Source organism: Hyalella azteca, unplaced genomic scaffold (assembly GCF_000764305.2).
Source record: "Hyalella azteca isolate HAZT.00-mixed unplaced genomic scaffold, Hazt_2.0.2 contig5093, whole genome shotgun sequence".
Lineage (NCBI taxonomy): Eukaryota > Metazoa > Arthropoda > Malacostraca > Amphipoda > Hyalellidae > Hyalella > Hyalella azteca.
The window spans coordinates 252,252-268,190 of NW_025935295.1; the positions used below are offsets into that span (position 1 = coordinate 252,252).

The 15,939-nt window shown below is 38.7% G+C and overlaps 1 protein-coding gene across 1 annotated transcript in view; it reads right to left on the minus strand.

Annotated features, from left to right (window-relative positions):
* LOC108672527 (plexin-B) overlaps nucleotides 1-15,939 on the minus strand; it is a 211,081-nt gene that overhangs the window by 15,662 nt on the left and 179,480 nt on the right. The window contains exons 8-16 of the mRNA XM_018160209.2: nucleotides 15,517-15,780; nucleotides 14,798-15,399; nucleotides 14,291-14,483; nucleotides 13,835-14,071; nucleotides 13,303-13,486; nucleotides 12,815-12,957; nucleotides 11,552-11,688; nucleotides 10,207-10,408; nucleotides 9,066-9,212 (exon numbers count right to left, since the gene is read on the minus strand). Of these exons, the coding sequence (XP_018015698.1) occupies nucleotides 9,066-9,212; nucleotides 10,207-10,408; nucleotides 11,552-11,688; nucleotides 12,815-12,957; nucleotides 13,303-13,486; nucleotides 13,835-14,071; nucleotides 14,291-14,483; nucleotides 14,798-15,399; nucleotides 15,517-15,780 (2,109 nt within the window). The remainder of the gene's footprint in view (nucleotides 1-9,065; nucleotides 9,213-10,206; nucleotides 10,409-11,551; nucleotides 11,689-12,814; nucleotides 12,958-13,302; nucleotides 13,487-13,834; nucleotides 14,072-14,290; nucleotides 14,484-14,797; nucleotides 15,400-15,516; nucleotides 15,781-15,939) is intronic.

A 15,939-nucleotide genomic window follows, 5' to 3' on the forward strand; every position in this document is an offset into this window, starting at 1 on the left:
TCATGGAGTCTAATTTTCAAACATTTAAAACATGCACGCAGAACCTAGTATGAAATACTTCAAGAAATAAAATGTGAAAACATTAAATTACTAAAAAAGATTAATTCATTGCAATTTGGTTTCGAAGAGTTGAAAAATAATTGATGGTCAATCAATATCAAAATGTATTATTCAATAATTGATGTTTCTATAATAATATATACACATTTGAAAAGTTCTGTTACTATAATAAATCACGATTAATAAACTGAGATTAAAGCTCATGAATACTAAAAATGTTCAGATTACAATAGTAATCCGGAATAATTAATTACTTGATCCGGAAAACGGATCAAGTAATTAAAGTTGGACATTGATCAGGAAGAGTTTTCGAAATAAAATTAGAGAACGGAATATGTTCAAGAATCAAAGAATGCTATCAACAAAGAGTGCTTAGACATAACATCCACAAATGAAAAAAATGTGCCAACAAATGTTAACAAAATTTCATTAGTGCATGTAATCTTTTTATACTACGAAGAGAACAATTAATCCGTGACACAACATCGAACGCTAAAATCCGCGGACAATAGCGCCAAATTTCAGTGGCCATTAATTACACAGAAGCGCCCCTATACCTGCGTCGGAAGCAGACAGAATGGACCTGTCCGTGCATGCATAATGCAGCGGGACTTGACCAAGTGCATCGATAAAACATGGTCGCCAGACTCTAACGGTCATTTTTGCCGACGTAACTATTAAAGAAGATCGTGGTCAGAAGTCAGTGCTGATATTTAGATCAGGTCGTTGAGTGATGCACTTTTCAAATGTCCATGTGATGACTAGGAATACATAAATGTAGTGCTAAGAAATGGGTGAGAGAAGTCCTTTCTATAATGGGACGAAGAGCCGATGAAGCTCAAAGAAGTAATTTTTTCACAGTTCAGAGAGGTCAAATTAATGTATTGTTATAATTGATCATCGTTTAAAATACTAAGGTTAGAACCGGTGGGTAGGCAAGCAAAAACAAAATAATATTTTTAGCAAAGTAACTAAACTTGTATACTCGTATTAATTTTCTGAGTAAATTCACGGTGCCTGGACTGTTGCACTCATATTATGAGAGTAGATTAGATCGAGAAAAACATTAAAAGGTTCCAAACAAATTTATAAATTAAAAAATTAGACGAATTAGTTTTCTTCTGTAACTTCTTAGGCTCCGAGCGTAGTGGCAGATAAAGGTACAGAATAAGTAAAGCTAAGGCTCGTACTGAGGGCACAATAGCAGTATTTTGTAGCAAGTCATTCCCACCACTCAAACCCGAAACGTTAACTGAACGCGACAGGCGGCCGACTTCACTGCACGCGACCGTGTCATTTGCGCTCACCTCTGCACGCTAAGCTGGACTAAGCTTTGGCACCTCATGTGGCACTCCACCTAGTGTGACTGTCACCAGCTTACGTCACGTCACCCCGTGTGGCTGTCACCAGCATATGCCCCCCCCCCATATTTTGGCTGTCACCAGCTTGCGTCGCTCCACCTAGTCTGACTCACCAGCTTGTGCCACTCCACCTAGTCTGACTCACCAGCTTGTGCAACATAACTGAACCAGGCATTAATCCCAGCTTCTGCCGCTCAGTCAAGCACAGTAAGCCTCGTATATCGTCGGCTTGTGCTCCAAGCAATCTCACTTCTTGCTCTCATCACGCATTCAACCGAATGTTGATCGGTGTAGCATAAATACTGAACAAAGCAAACGTTGATCGCAATGGAGCTTGAACATTTATTAAGTCTCACGGAAATGCACTAGAATCGTGGTGGTACATCGGTATATTTTATCAGTAAAATGTGTGAAAACATGTTAAATTCCGCCAAAGCATTTCCTGAACACAGCTAAACTCAAATAAAAAACAGGGAACATATAATTACCAGGATAACTGCCAAATCTTTTTTTTTGCATGCTATTCTGCAGGCACACATTCATAGAAAAATTACACAGCGAGTACAGCAGCGCAGAAATATGTTACAAAAAATATAACTCAGTATTCACTGCAGTGAGTGACAGAGAGCACGCTTTCTCGTCGACGAAAACTTTAGGTCACGGACGGACAGACAGAGAGACGGACATGTTGAGCACAATAGTGCATGTTTTCCATAAATGAGAAAATTCGCTAAAAACGGTCGGAACTCTGATAGAGCACAACGGACACAAGCGGCGCCTCTATCAGTTGGTGCGGCATTTATAGTGGCGCCGCGGGTCAGCGTGGTGATTGTGTTTAGAGTGACACATCGATCGCAAGCCCCTAGTGCGCCCAAGATTGATGAAGTGTTCGTGACTCCAGCTACACAGTGACAGTAGCTCCTTGCCAGATTAACTGAACACTCGGTTTTAAAAGGTTCAAGCAGCGGCACAAACTCGTGCTTTGGAACAAGTTTTAAATTCCCAGACCCGCGGCTTTTGAGATTATAAGAGAAGCAATCCAAAGCTATGGCTTCCCTTTCTTATGGGTATTGGAGATAATTGCGGTATGCAACATAAAATTAAAAAAAGGCTTCCAGTTTTTTACCAGATCACATGAAGTGATAAGAAGTTAGTTAGGCCTAAAAAATAAAATTAGAATTATGGTCAGGAATGTAGTTAAATTTAAAATAAGGCTTAATTTCCAAAATTGACTAGAATATTGAGAAGCCCGACTGTAGAAGTCTCAACAAAGTTCGTTTGTAACACTGAGTGAAACATCATTCATGATTTAGAGTGATGAAAAATAGTAGGCATGTATAAGCTAACGATTCCTCTATTTTGAAAGTTCACCGACATCATGAAAGCTCACAAATATCTCTAATAGACAAAATAATATAATGGAAAAGCTGAGACCAGTTCTTAAAGGTAGGAAGAAACGTAGCATAAAAATAAAGACAAATAAAAATGTATGTCTTCTACAGAGGAGCTACAAAGAAAGGAACGCAGTGTGCATCACTGAGAGAAGCAAAACGAGCTTCAATAGAGCGAGCCTCTAAATAGAGTGTCGACTATAAGAGAAAAGAAGCACAAACGCAGGCCAGAAATCAAGCCACGTCTCATAACTCAAGCCTGGTAAACATAGGCAGATTAATGGCAGCCTAAAGAATGTATCGAGCGACATGGTCGTTTCTCAGGGCCTATAAGCATTGATCACATGCTCCTATTTGAGCAATTAATAACACGCAAAATTGCCACAATTATTCAGGATGACGGAGTTACATATTCAAGATACCCACTGAATTACTCGGAAAATTTGCTGACACTAAGAAGTAAATTTACTTAAAGAGACGAAATACCAGCTAATTCTTTTGGTAAATTCGATCATGACGTGATTCGTACATAGAAATTAATTCGGTATGTTAATCGACGAATTCTCAGAACAAAATCAATACTTGTAAGCATTACTCATTTAATTGAACAGGAAATAATACATTTTATACGTAAGATCTAGCGCAAAGACCAGTATCTTCCGCTTGATGGTGGTAGTTTTAAAGCAAATATTTATTATGAAGCAAGGAAGCACGACGATATTCACGGTGTTTGAGAAGACGTTTCTACAATCTCTGGGAAGGGACCAGCGTCGCTGAGGTATAACAGTTCTCAGTATGCACGGTCGCGGGGACCACAATCTAGCAAGTTCCCAGGCAACTCCTCGCCAATATTTTGAGCACGTTGCAGGCCACAATAAAGTTTATATTTTCCATTTAAACGATGACAGGGCGCCATGGAGTTATGTTCTATACCATCAAGAGTTGTATGTGCAGAGGCGCACGCTGGAACTCAAATAGACTTGGCGAGGGTGATTCCCCTGCTACGAACTCGCCAAGTTTAAATTTGTGTGATTTTTGCGGTACATACTTTCTGAACAATTTCGAATGCGGTGTACAGGGGCGTTTGCCAGAAAAGGTGACGGAGCACTATCTTCCAGCACTTTTTGTTTTTTAGTACGTTTTAAAAAGACGGAATCTATTTTTTCAGAGATACTTAAAAATCACAGATTAGATTGTATACTAATTATCATAAACACTAATATAACGAAAATTGAATAGTTTGATTTTAACTAACGAAATTGGTAGAAGTAGATAAAGCACTCAATGCTCCACACTGCCACCATCAGCTCGAAAAAATTTTATTGAATAACTGAGTATCGAGAATATTTTTACCATTAGAAATTCATTATGAAAATCTGTATATATTCATATAATTCATCACCTAACAAAAACTTTTAATAATTTTACAACTTTTTAGGGCAAATGGTAGCAGTCGGTACTGTGCAGAGCTGAAGGTCCCGTCAGCGAATTCAAGCTGAAGATTTATAGCCGCCGGGACATGACGGCCAACATCAGAATAAAAACTGAATTAAATTCTAGCCTACAAGCCCGAAGCACTTACACTGAAAAAATGCTCATAAAACTGAAGGAGAAATGTAATTGAAACATTCGCTTCAAATTCCGGAGACTTACCCTAAAATATACCTCGTAATTCAAATTTCCCGGATAGGCAACGATATCACATTACAGTTATTTTAATGGAAATATTATGCGATTTATTGAAATTTTGAAATTTTCAGAACACGATGCATAACAGTAGACAAAGGAAGATAAATATCAAGAAAAATCGAAGATTATCTCATGATTGGGGTATTCAGAGAATCTAAGATACGAAAAGAATCAATTAACAGTCTACGTGAGTTGCTCAGCTACTTCATCGGAAAAGTTGCTACCCAATGAATAAATCAGCAAATTCTGATGTACATTATATATAGCATAGTTTTTACGAAGCCCACTGAATTTCAGAGAATGGAATGAAATTAGATGAAATTTTACGAATCTCATTTTCTCTCACTTGTACAATGAGGTGAACGAATATAGGCATAGAAAATGACCATCAAAATGAAAATGTTCCAAACCCTTAGCGCATTTTATTACAGATCTGAATGTAGAATATATTAATGAATTGAAATACGTATTTGATCAACTGTGTTCATGTATGAGACAAAAATGAATGAATACCATGCCTAAAATTTTTATGGGTGTAGAGGTCAGTAGGTACGTGAAGCCTCGAGAAGGTAGAGGCTCGCTGCCTCGCGGAGGCTTTTAATTCGTTCCATACAGAGGAGCTTTATGGGAATGAGCTACACAGGCACACTAAAGAATGACTACAGATTTATGCGAGCTCGGCTATTTTGAGAAAAATACGCACGAGTCGCCTGCACGCATCGTAGCGAGCGGATACATTCGAGAACATAAATATGTTGACGGTAAATCAAGTCATTATGTCAGCAGAATACTCTAATTTTTCAGAAAAATATTAGATTTCATCAGAATACAATTGAATAGTAAAGATTTAATGACGAGATTATTAGATTTCGCAAGTTGAGTACATGATACTCTTTAGAGAATACGAGTTTAAATTGGGAACATAGATGATTTCAGGGCACAATAAATATTTGAATTGTGTTTAGAAGTGCTCAAACCAGCCTTTTTTATTGTTTTCTTTCCCTAACTAAAAAATTTATGAAGAAAAAAGTCAAATTAATAAAAAGGCACTATACATTCATCAAAATTATGTCTAGAAGTGCTCAAATCAGCCTTTTTTATTATTTCTTTCCCTAACTGAAAAATTTATTAGGAAAAAAGTCAAATTAATAAAAAGGCACTGCGCGCACGCATAAAAAATTAACAAATACGAATGACGTGTTCACTACCCGTCAACTTGCCTCATCAATGAAGGTAAATTAAAATTGTGAAAATATATTATCGTTGAATGTAGGTCATAAAGCCAATAAAGTGCCTATTTCCATTATCCAGATCATTTTAAAAGTAATTATATCATAAACTATATTTTCTATTTATCAAGTCATGACTAAGTGAGTTTAGAAGCCTGCTGTAGCCATGTGGCCCGCTGAGAAAATAAATGACCATCTATGTTTTATTCTCGGCGGCCACCGATAGAACGATTCGGCTGTAACTAAGAGAACTAGATAACGACGCTTGAAGTTTACTGCGTCGAGTTTGTCGCATGGCCGCGGATCTAAATGAATGAACCGCGTTAAGATAATGGGCGTCGTGACTCGCTACGGCAAATATGCAAGCTCGCGACATGATCCCTCTACTGGCGCTCGACACGCTATACGCGGCACCGTAAAGCGTGTAGAGGGGTTTAAAACGCTCCTCGAGGGGTTATAAAACACGCTATAAAACACATCGGGGGTTCTATTATCGAAAATCTACTTACTATTATGAGATTGTAACTCAGTTAGCCAATCACTGACGACTTCTCAAGCAAATCGCACTAATAATAGACGAGAAATCGGAGTCTACTGAGACCGTTACGTGAACTTAAACGAGTTTTTACAAGTTTGGCCCCAGTATATAGCGGTGGGTAGGATGGCAGAGAGAAGGGGGTAGAGAAATGAAAATGTGCAAGGGTTGATAAGAATAAGTGAAGTGAGCAGAAATGCAACATCCAAGGATGTGGATACGTGGTGTGCGACGACACAGTTAATGATAAGAGAAGGTTTTTAGGTGAACTCCAGAGTTAAACTGTATATTGTAATGAAGGGACTAATTTATAGGCAAAAAAGAATAAGGAAATCCAAATGATAAAGTTTAATATAACTCGAAAATTGCAATGGAAAATAGTCAGAGTTAGAATCTTGATCGACTAGAATCTTGATCGACAAAAAATATTTCAGTGCAAAAAGTGTGGAAGAATTGACGCCTGAATGGAATCCTGAAATTGACGCCTGAAAGATGATAAAGATCAAAATACTGAAATAGAGCAAATTTTTCGGCGAACTCAGTTCTCCCACAATTCGGTATATTTTCTTCAACAAATATTTAGCAGGCCTTCCTCTCATTTACATCCCGAGGTAGTTTCACCGGTGCTACAAAGTGCGCCGCGGTTTGAACTGCTAGATGTTAGTGTAGCCGGCCGAGGTTGGAAGAACCATCAGGCCTGCGTTTGTCAGTCACGCATTGCTCCAAGCCTCCAACCTGAGATCAAGGATTGGATCAAATCGAAGAGGGTCTCTTATCTCCGGCCATCGCCGCATACGGACCCTGGGTCATTGGAAACCCACTCCATTGATTTCACTGTCAAGGCCCTTGTCAAATACCTACTTGTGCCAGTCTCTTTCCTGTGAAATACTTCTTTAGTCAATAAAAATGTGTCTAAACCCGGTTCCGGTACGATAAAGAAGTCAATGCGGGGACAATGCGTCGAAGCCCTGGTTTCTGTTCGAAAATCGTCGGTGCTGGAGCAATGTGACCAAGCCAGAAGAGTTACCTGTTAAGAGCGAGCCTTGGAAAATTGTTTCAAGGAGTCCACCACGAACTACTGATACTATAATGAAATACCGTTCTCGCAAGCAAGCGTCAGTGCTGAACGAGTTTGTGTCGAAAGTTGATAAGAATTGAGGGGACGAGCCACAATGTATTTATTGATGAAATTATTGTGTTGTCTAATTTGTTACTAGCCATAACCAATATTTTACGCGTAAGCGGTCGTATAAACAGTCGATGCATTGGTCTTAATTGCGTGGTGTTCGTCAAAAATTAGCAATGAGTCCTCCGATATAGGACCTTCTTTGGCTCCTGAACCTAGCCTGGATTATCCTAATATTTATTTGGATGGCCGGACCTCCAAGCCTCATGACCAGAATTTTGTTCCATCAACTAGCCTTCAAATTGTCGTCTGCAGCGTTGGCACACTCAAGTTAACAATGTAAATCAACGGCTAATTCATTGTCACTTTAAGCGACCTTTTGAAAATTCTCTGCAATTAAATTCAGCTATTTTGGTAACTAACGTGCTGCTTAGTTTTCCCGCAACAAATGAATGATCGCTTAAAATGATTCTTTCAAATGTCCAGTTGAATTGAGCAGAACCTTTTTACGGAATGCTTCAACAAAGCCTCAATATTCGGAAACTTAAAATCAAGAAATCGACCAATTTATCGGTTTTTAATTGTTGACATGGGAGGACGAAAAATTTTCATTGCCGTTTGTCGAATTAAAAGGCTGACGGTAAACGAAAGGAGCGTAAAACAGTATCATTAGCGAATCATAGACATACATGATACAAAATAAAAATCATTCCCATCTTACGTTCATCTCCAGCTTTCTAAAGAATTTTTCTAGAATTAGAAGACTGGCGGCACTCGGCAGCTATCTGGGTCTGTGCTGGAGTGCTCTTGCATGTACCATTATCTTGGGTGCGGTGATAAGGGAGCTAGACCCCTTACCCCAGTCGTGCGAGCTCTACTTTCTTGGTTCTTTCAGCTCGAAATGGAGGGTCGAACTGCACCCAATCACACCAAAGAGCATAGCACGACAATGGCACCGCCTATACTGACACCCGATAGCTTCTTTCAATAGTCCTTGCTATTCGAAAAATTTAATATATAAAGAGCTGGAATAAAACTGCCAGAGGTGACAAAATAAAACGTAAAGGATAGTGTCTGCGCAAAACTTTCTTTTGTGTGTTGAAGAATCAGTTGCAAGCCAAAATATAGTAATGCTGTACACATAAAGAATTCAAGTAAAGGGAGGTAAAAAAGCATCACAGGCGGCGATCAATAGGTGATATCAATCGTCCGAAACACATACAAAGGATAAATGAGCGTTCGTCGTGAGCAAGTTCCGAATTAGCCTGCTGTATAATCGATCATGTGAACGGCAAATCACTCATCCATGAGAATTTATTTTACATTACACGAATAAGTGTTTACATTACACGTTTAGAATTACACGAATAGGTGAAAGGAAGGTTATGAGGTAGTACTCACGACGAGTGAGGAAGGTAATGAGGAAGTACTCACAACAGGTGAGGAAGGTCATGAGGGGAGTACTCACAACGAGTGAGGAAGGTTATGAGGCAGTACTCACAACAAGGAAGGTTATGAGGCAGCACTCACAACAAGGAAGGTTATAAGGCAGTACTCATAACAAGGAAGGTTATGAGGCAGTACTCACAACAAGGAAGGTTATGAGGCAGTACTCACAACAAGGAAGGTTATGAGCAGTACTCACAACAAGGAAGGTTATGAGGCAGTACTTACGACGGGGGAGTGGGTGATTTGCTCCCTAAGGAGACGCTCCTCTGAGAGGCAGTAGCGGGCGTCGTGGGTGACGGCGTCCACGGGCCCCTTCTCCACCTGGTGCTTGATCGCTTTGTACAGCAGGAATATCGCGGGGCCAGCCTCGTCCTACGCAGTCAATTATAAATCCGAATTATAATTCTAATTAGAATTATAATTCTGATTAGAATTCCTACTCAACCAATTACGATAATATTTCGATTATGTTTGCTGGTGTTCGAGATGAGTTTCCCATACTAAGATGAGTTTCCCATGAGTTTGTTGTAATTCTGATTAGAATTTTCCAAAACAATTAAATTTGCATGAATTATTTGAATATTATATTATATTTTATGATGAAGTCATCAAATTCGTTATTAATTTGATCACAAATTATACGTCCTTATTGACGTATCATTTGAATAGCTGAACGAAAATGAATGGCTGAACGAAAATACTATAATGTTATAAATTGTTAAAAATTCACGACAATTTTAAGTTTGAAGCGTTATAGATAAAAAACAAAAGAAAATACTAAGTTGATTTGAATACTTCAAAATAAACTCGTCTAGCCTATCATATTTTCAACCACCGCAACTTTACCAGCTTGCCAAGTTTCAACACAATCAAAATTATTGAATTTTCCAATTATGATATAATCGGTATATTGAATATAATATTATATTAATCAATAGAAACTATAAATTAGACAATCGCAGAGCACTTAGCAGCAAAAAATGTATACGAATATTTGAAAATATATAGATGTATTCTGATTTACTTGTATTAGCCAAAAAATAAAAATTGATGTAGTCATCCAGCATATGACACAACTCAGTGAAATGAATTCCCATGCCGAAGGTAGTTGAACAGATTCAACGGATTGGGACTGAATTTTGCAGCCAATGAAGACATGTTCCTATCCTCATAAACCACATACAATAGTTTGAACTGAATAAAAGATGATGCGCTGAAATAGTATGGGAAAACATCTCGAACACCAGCCAACATAATCGAAATCTTATCGTAATTGGTCGAAGAAGAATTATTAGATTCACGAAAATTCGATTATTCTATAGCCTTTTATTACCTGGGATATATCCAAAATTAAAAAAATAATCACCTTGAGGTAGGAATACATGCACAGTGCCAGCCAATTGGTGAGCATTTTCTCGACGACAGTTTCCGTTCTCCTGAGCATGAGCTGAGGATGCTTCGTAGCGACGCTCTTATCAATGAGACGCAGCAGCAACAGACGTAGCACGTCTGTCAGGTACTCCATACGGCCTGTCAGCACCACCACCAGCAGCGACGCTACGTTCACTCTACCATGGTATAACACGAATTTATAACGTGATCTTAAAAAATATAATTAATAATTTATTTATGCGATGTAAAAAAACAACACATCCGAATTTACCCGTTTTGATATTACCAACAGCAGTGACGCTAAGTTCACTCTACCATGTTATAACACGAATTTATAACGTGATCTTCAAAATATACATTAAAATTTACCTCTTATAATAACAACAAGAGATGCAACGCTGCGTTCACTTTGCAACGATAGAACAGGGATATATTATGTAATCTAAAAGATATACATTCCAATATACCCATTTTGAAACCACTACCAGCAGCGCTGCGTTCACTTTGATAGGACATGGATATATTATGTGATCTAACCCCACACCCCATTCGGGTAAATATTTGGGACATAAGCTACAATTAAATATTTAATTTGAGGTTGGAAAGAAATCGGCTATATTAAAAAATTAAACTTTAATTAAATGCATAAATAAGGAGCAATCACCCGAACTAAAATAAAGGTCACGAGCTTGAATAATTTATTTGTTCAGTCCCATCTGATTGTTGCATCAGAGGTTGTTTGTCTCGAATTTTTAACAAAATAAAATAATGATTGTTGTAATTGTTGTAAATTTTTTTACAACATTTCATAAATTGTCAACATCGTAGTTAATTTCAGTATTTGTTACATAAGGAAATAGATAAAACAGATTTATTTACCGAGCACAATCTTCATACAAGCGAACGGGACTTCAATAAATTGAAACGACGAATAATAAGGAAGAGTCAAAATATAAACTTACTGCCCACGTTACTGAGAGTAAAAAAATTCAAGCTGGTTGCGTTTTATACTCCATTATAAAAACACTACGATCTTCAACGTCTAAATTGAGATTCCATAGCAACTGATGTTAACCTGGGCATCAGTTTTCATCTCTTCACAAACAAATAAAATAATTCAAAATTGTTGCAAGATGAAAAAGAAAGAACAAGCTTTCCTGGAAACTCAAAAATTTCAAGTCTTCCCAGAAGCGCGTGCACGGCTTTGAGAAAAGCGGCTCGAATACAAAATAATATTTGGTAAGAATTTGATTTTCTTTGACTGAATAAAAGCAAAAACGCAAGAGATTTCAGGTGGTTGCGGCCTTAGAAGAACGTACTTGTCTCTGATATTGAAGGTTTTCTGTGCCTCAAGAGTCTCAATAAAGGCCAGCAGGAAATATCTATTGGCGATGAGCTGCTCAAATTGGACCATAGCGTTGCTCTCTCCGGGCGTGCGACAGGTGCTCATCTGGTACTGAAATATGAGCATTATTGAGCATACGCATGAGCATTATTGAGCATACACATGAGCATTATTGAGCATACGCATGAGTATTATTGAGCATACGCATGAGTATTATTGAGCATAAACACGAGTATTATTGAGCATACGCATGAGTATTATTGAGCATAAACACGAGTATTATTGAGCATACGCATGAGTATTATTGAGCATACACGTGAGTATTATTGAGCATTCACTTGAGTATTATTGAGCATACGCATGAGTATTATCGAGCATACACGCGAGATTATCGAACATATATATTCAATCAAACACATAAGTATTTTCGACCAAATGATTGAAGCACATACATGGGTATCATGGCACATATGTTTCGAGCATATACTTGAGTATTATTAAGTCTCAGGAGCGGTTCCATGGCTTGTATGTCCATTCAAATTGTTCTGTAAAGTTTTGAAGCTGGGAAATATGAAGAACTAGAGAATATTAATGTAATTCGTGATAAGTTTGATTAAAATGTATACAGTGCGTTGAAAGATTGATAAAATTGCAGAAAAAAAACAAAACGAAAATATTTATAGGCGAATTTCGGAAGTTCAAACCTGAAAATAGGAATAAAGCTGGAAAATTTGAGTACAAGCTGATATTGAAATATTTTAACAAATTCAAATTTGTAACAAAATTCGAAATTGCTGGAAAATTTATATTACGAGGACGTGTTGTGATGAAATTAGGACGAATAGGACGTGTTGTGATGAAAGATATAAAAGCTGGTACCGTACAATGATGCACTGATGGTGGTGAATGTGGTCTTCACATGCATGTACGAATTTCCATTATTAGTTTTTGAAATTTGTCATTAGGAAAATTCCATTGATAAAGTAGTAGAGAAAAGTGGAAAGTAAAATTTTGCAATTACGAAATTAGAATTTTTTTGATAAAAACTTTAAATTAGATCTTCGGAAGCTAGACTGATACCTAGCTACTCTGCAGGTTGAGGAGAGGTGACAAGATAATATCATGAGATCACTTAGTACGGGGGAGGTACCTTGGGGTCATTGAGTACAGGGGAGGTACCTTGGGGTCATTGAGTACGAGGGAGGTACCTTGGGGTCATTGAGTACGGGGCAGGTACCTTGGGGTCATTGAGTACGGGATGGTCCATAACGCCAGGGAAGAACACTTTCATGATGTAGGTTCGCAGGTCCAGGGTTGGTATGCCTGACGACTGCAGGTCGGCGGTCAGGTCGGTCATGTCCGTTTGCAGTTCCGCAAAAGCTAAAAAAAAAACAAAAGCAGGACATAAAATAGACTTTACAAGGCAGTGGTGGTTATCAGTTTTACTTGCAATTTGAGTTAAAAATGACTATTGCTAAATTTCTTCAACAAAATCTTATCTCCATACTGGTTCAACTTCAAAATTTTGATTTAGGTGATTAAGACACCATTAGCTTTAATGGTGATTAGACACCATTAGCCTTGTAAGCCATAAGATAATTAGGCCGCAGGCATTGATGAGCACAATAGTAAGCACAATTTGTATCAACAAACCTGTGATACGCATCATAACATGGTAGCTGTACGCTACATTTGGTCACGGTAAAGATGACCATGCAAAGTTACCTTGCTTGCACTCTGATCGCACGTTAGACTCCAGCGTGTCCATCTGTATCTGGATCCTCTTGTACTCGCGCTCAGCCTGGTTGCTCTTGCGGCGATACACGACCAGAATCACCATAGATACCAGGACCAGGAACAGCCCTCCAGTGGCCATACCACCAATTGCCTCCGGAGGGAAGTGGTACTCCTGCAGATAAAATTATTTCTTGTTAGCTGGCATACAGACTTTAAAAATTAAGTGAGATATAAAAATTCACAAAAATGTCATATATTTTAAGTTGGGTCGTACCATGCGATGCGTCGTAAGCGGATAAGGTCCATTTCCTTATTGTAGTAAAAAAAAATACAAAATTTTCTGTAGACATCTTCAACGTCGTAAAAATAAATATGCCAAAGATACTTACAACGGTAACAATAAACACGAACCTAATTGTAGCTCATGATCCCAATTTTTTTTAAATTGTAGGCACAGCGATGAAAATGGATTAAAATTATTTACACGATAACTATAAATAAAGTAAAAATAAAAGCTGACCTTCATCATCTCGTATCTCAAGTTCCCGATGACATATCGCAGGTTGCTGCCCACCCGCACCACTACAACCGGTAATCCCGAGTCGGTTGGACGACCCGTTTCGTCGGTTGGGGACGGTTGGGACTCGGGTGGGTCGCACACGAGCTGCGTGAGCGCCAGAGATGTGACGTTGCACGCTTTCGTGCCGATTGTGACATTCACGTCGGTTTCGTCGCTGGCCAAATTCAGATTTTCACCCTAAAAATTAAGGCGAAGAATGAAGATAAATTGATAGAAAATAAAAGGTCATTCTAGTAGATAACAATAACATAATTATTTACTCATTCATTTTTCCATGCCAAAACTTTTGAGTATTTAAAATTAAAATTATTATCTATATTTTAAATTAAAATCATTCAGGCGATTGTTCAATACAAATTCCGAGTATTCATATGAAGAATTATGCACAAAACTTGCCTCGATGACGAGAGTGTCGCCTTTGTAGAGTTTAATACCGTCCGGGAATTTCTTATACACAGGATCGAGAACATAAACAAGAGCAATACGGACGGAAGCAGGCAACATGTGTCGTAAATTGCGGACGGACGCGACGTTGTCCATAATAAATCCAACATCCAGAGCCAATGAGCTTCCAATTTTCGACGAGGATCTGCGCATAGTAGAAAGTGAATTCGATAATTTGAATTACACGTGAGTACAATTGTATATGGTCTTTATGCGCTTTTGACGTAAAAATCTTCATAATTTATGTTTATTTTAAATCTTATAAATCGTTATGAAATAGAATTAAATAAACCACTATAGCATAATATTTATAAAATTATTTTCAATAATGGTCTCAAGTCTAATTTAACACTAGGTTCGGACATACGGCTGGTCGTTAAATTAGCCGATAGAAATAATCTTCTAATTTCAGAATTAATTACTAGAATTATATTGATGAAACTATTAAGAATTAATTACCTCATATTTCTCAAGACCGCCGGGCTTTCGGACGTATAATTTTCTGAATCTGACGAAGAGAAAGAGTCAAAACTTCTACGATCTCTGAGCAAGGCCAACACAACGGCGCGATCCACGGGCGGCGACGGGCACTCCATGAGTGACGCCGAGACCACATGACACATGGAGGAGTTCAAGATTCTGTCATGGAGGAGGATCGTAATTCTTGGAGACTGGACAGCGTCCAAGTAGGACCCATGGACAGTAATGATGCGACCTCCGCTCCAAGGACTCGTTAGAGGTTTGAGCTCGAGGACCCGCGGGTCTGGAGTGTACGTGAAAGGAACCGGCAAGATTCTTTGCGCATTGTCGATGTTGACCACGAGCGTGCGGATGACGCGTTGTGCGTGAGCTCGAGAGCCCTCGGGGTTGGGAGGCCCTGCCCGGGACGTGATGCAGACCAAGCGCTGTGACGAAGATTGTGTCTTGTTTACCTTGCACGGCAGATCATCGAGCACCGCAGTAATGTTCGTGCCAACGTTCAAGTAATTACCGCTGATAGACAAGACAGTTCCGCCCGACATTGGTCCTTGTCTCGGCCACATACTGTCAACAGTTATGTTCTGAAACGAAGAAAATAGAATTTTCATTTATAAATGCACTACTAACGCTCATTGGTCACATAAATAATGTTACATGTCTAAATTTGAATTTGTCACAAATCTGTATGAGCATCTCACCGTATAAGAGAATTTAACAGTCGACATGGTTGCGCCCGATGGGCTTGACACATGGACCGGGAAATGCATGTTATTGGTCATGAGATGCGGAGGAACTTTGCCCGTGCGGCAAGTGATTTTAACGGACACTTCGTAGCCTTGCACGTCACAAGGCACGTCTCCGATGAAGACGTTGCCGACGATGTCTTCCTCGCGCAGGCCCAGGTTGCTGCCCTCGATGGTGACCAGGGTACCGCCCTCCATGGGGCCAGCCAAGGGGTGGATCTTTGGGGGGGAAAGAAGGCCATATAAGAGAAAGGAACAAAGAAATCTAAGGAAATGAGATGGTTATTAAAAAAATAAAAGAGATATATAATTATGGAAAATGTAGGTAAAAACCATACCTCGATCTAGGGCTAGATTGAGAAGTATTGGAGGTGAAAA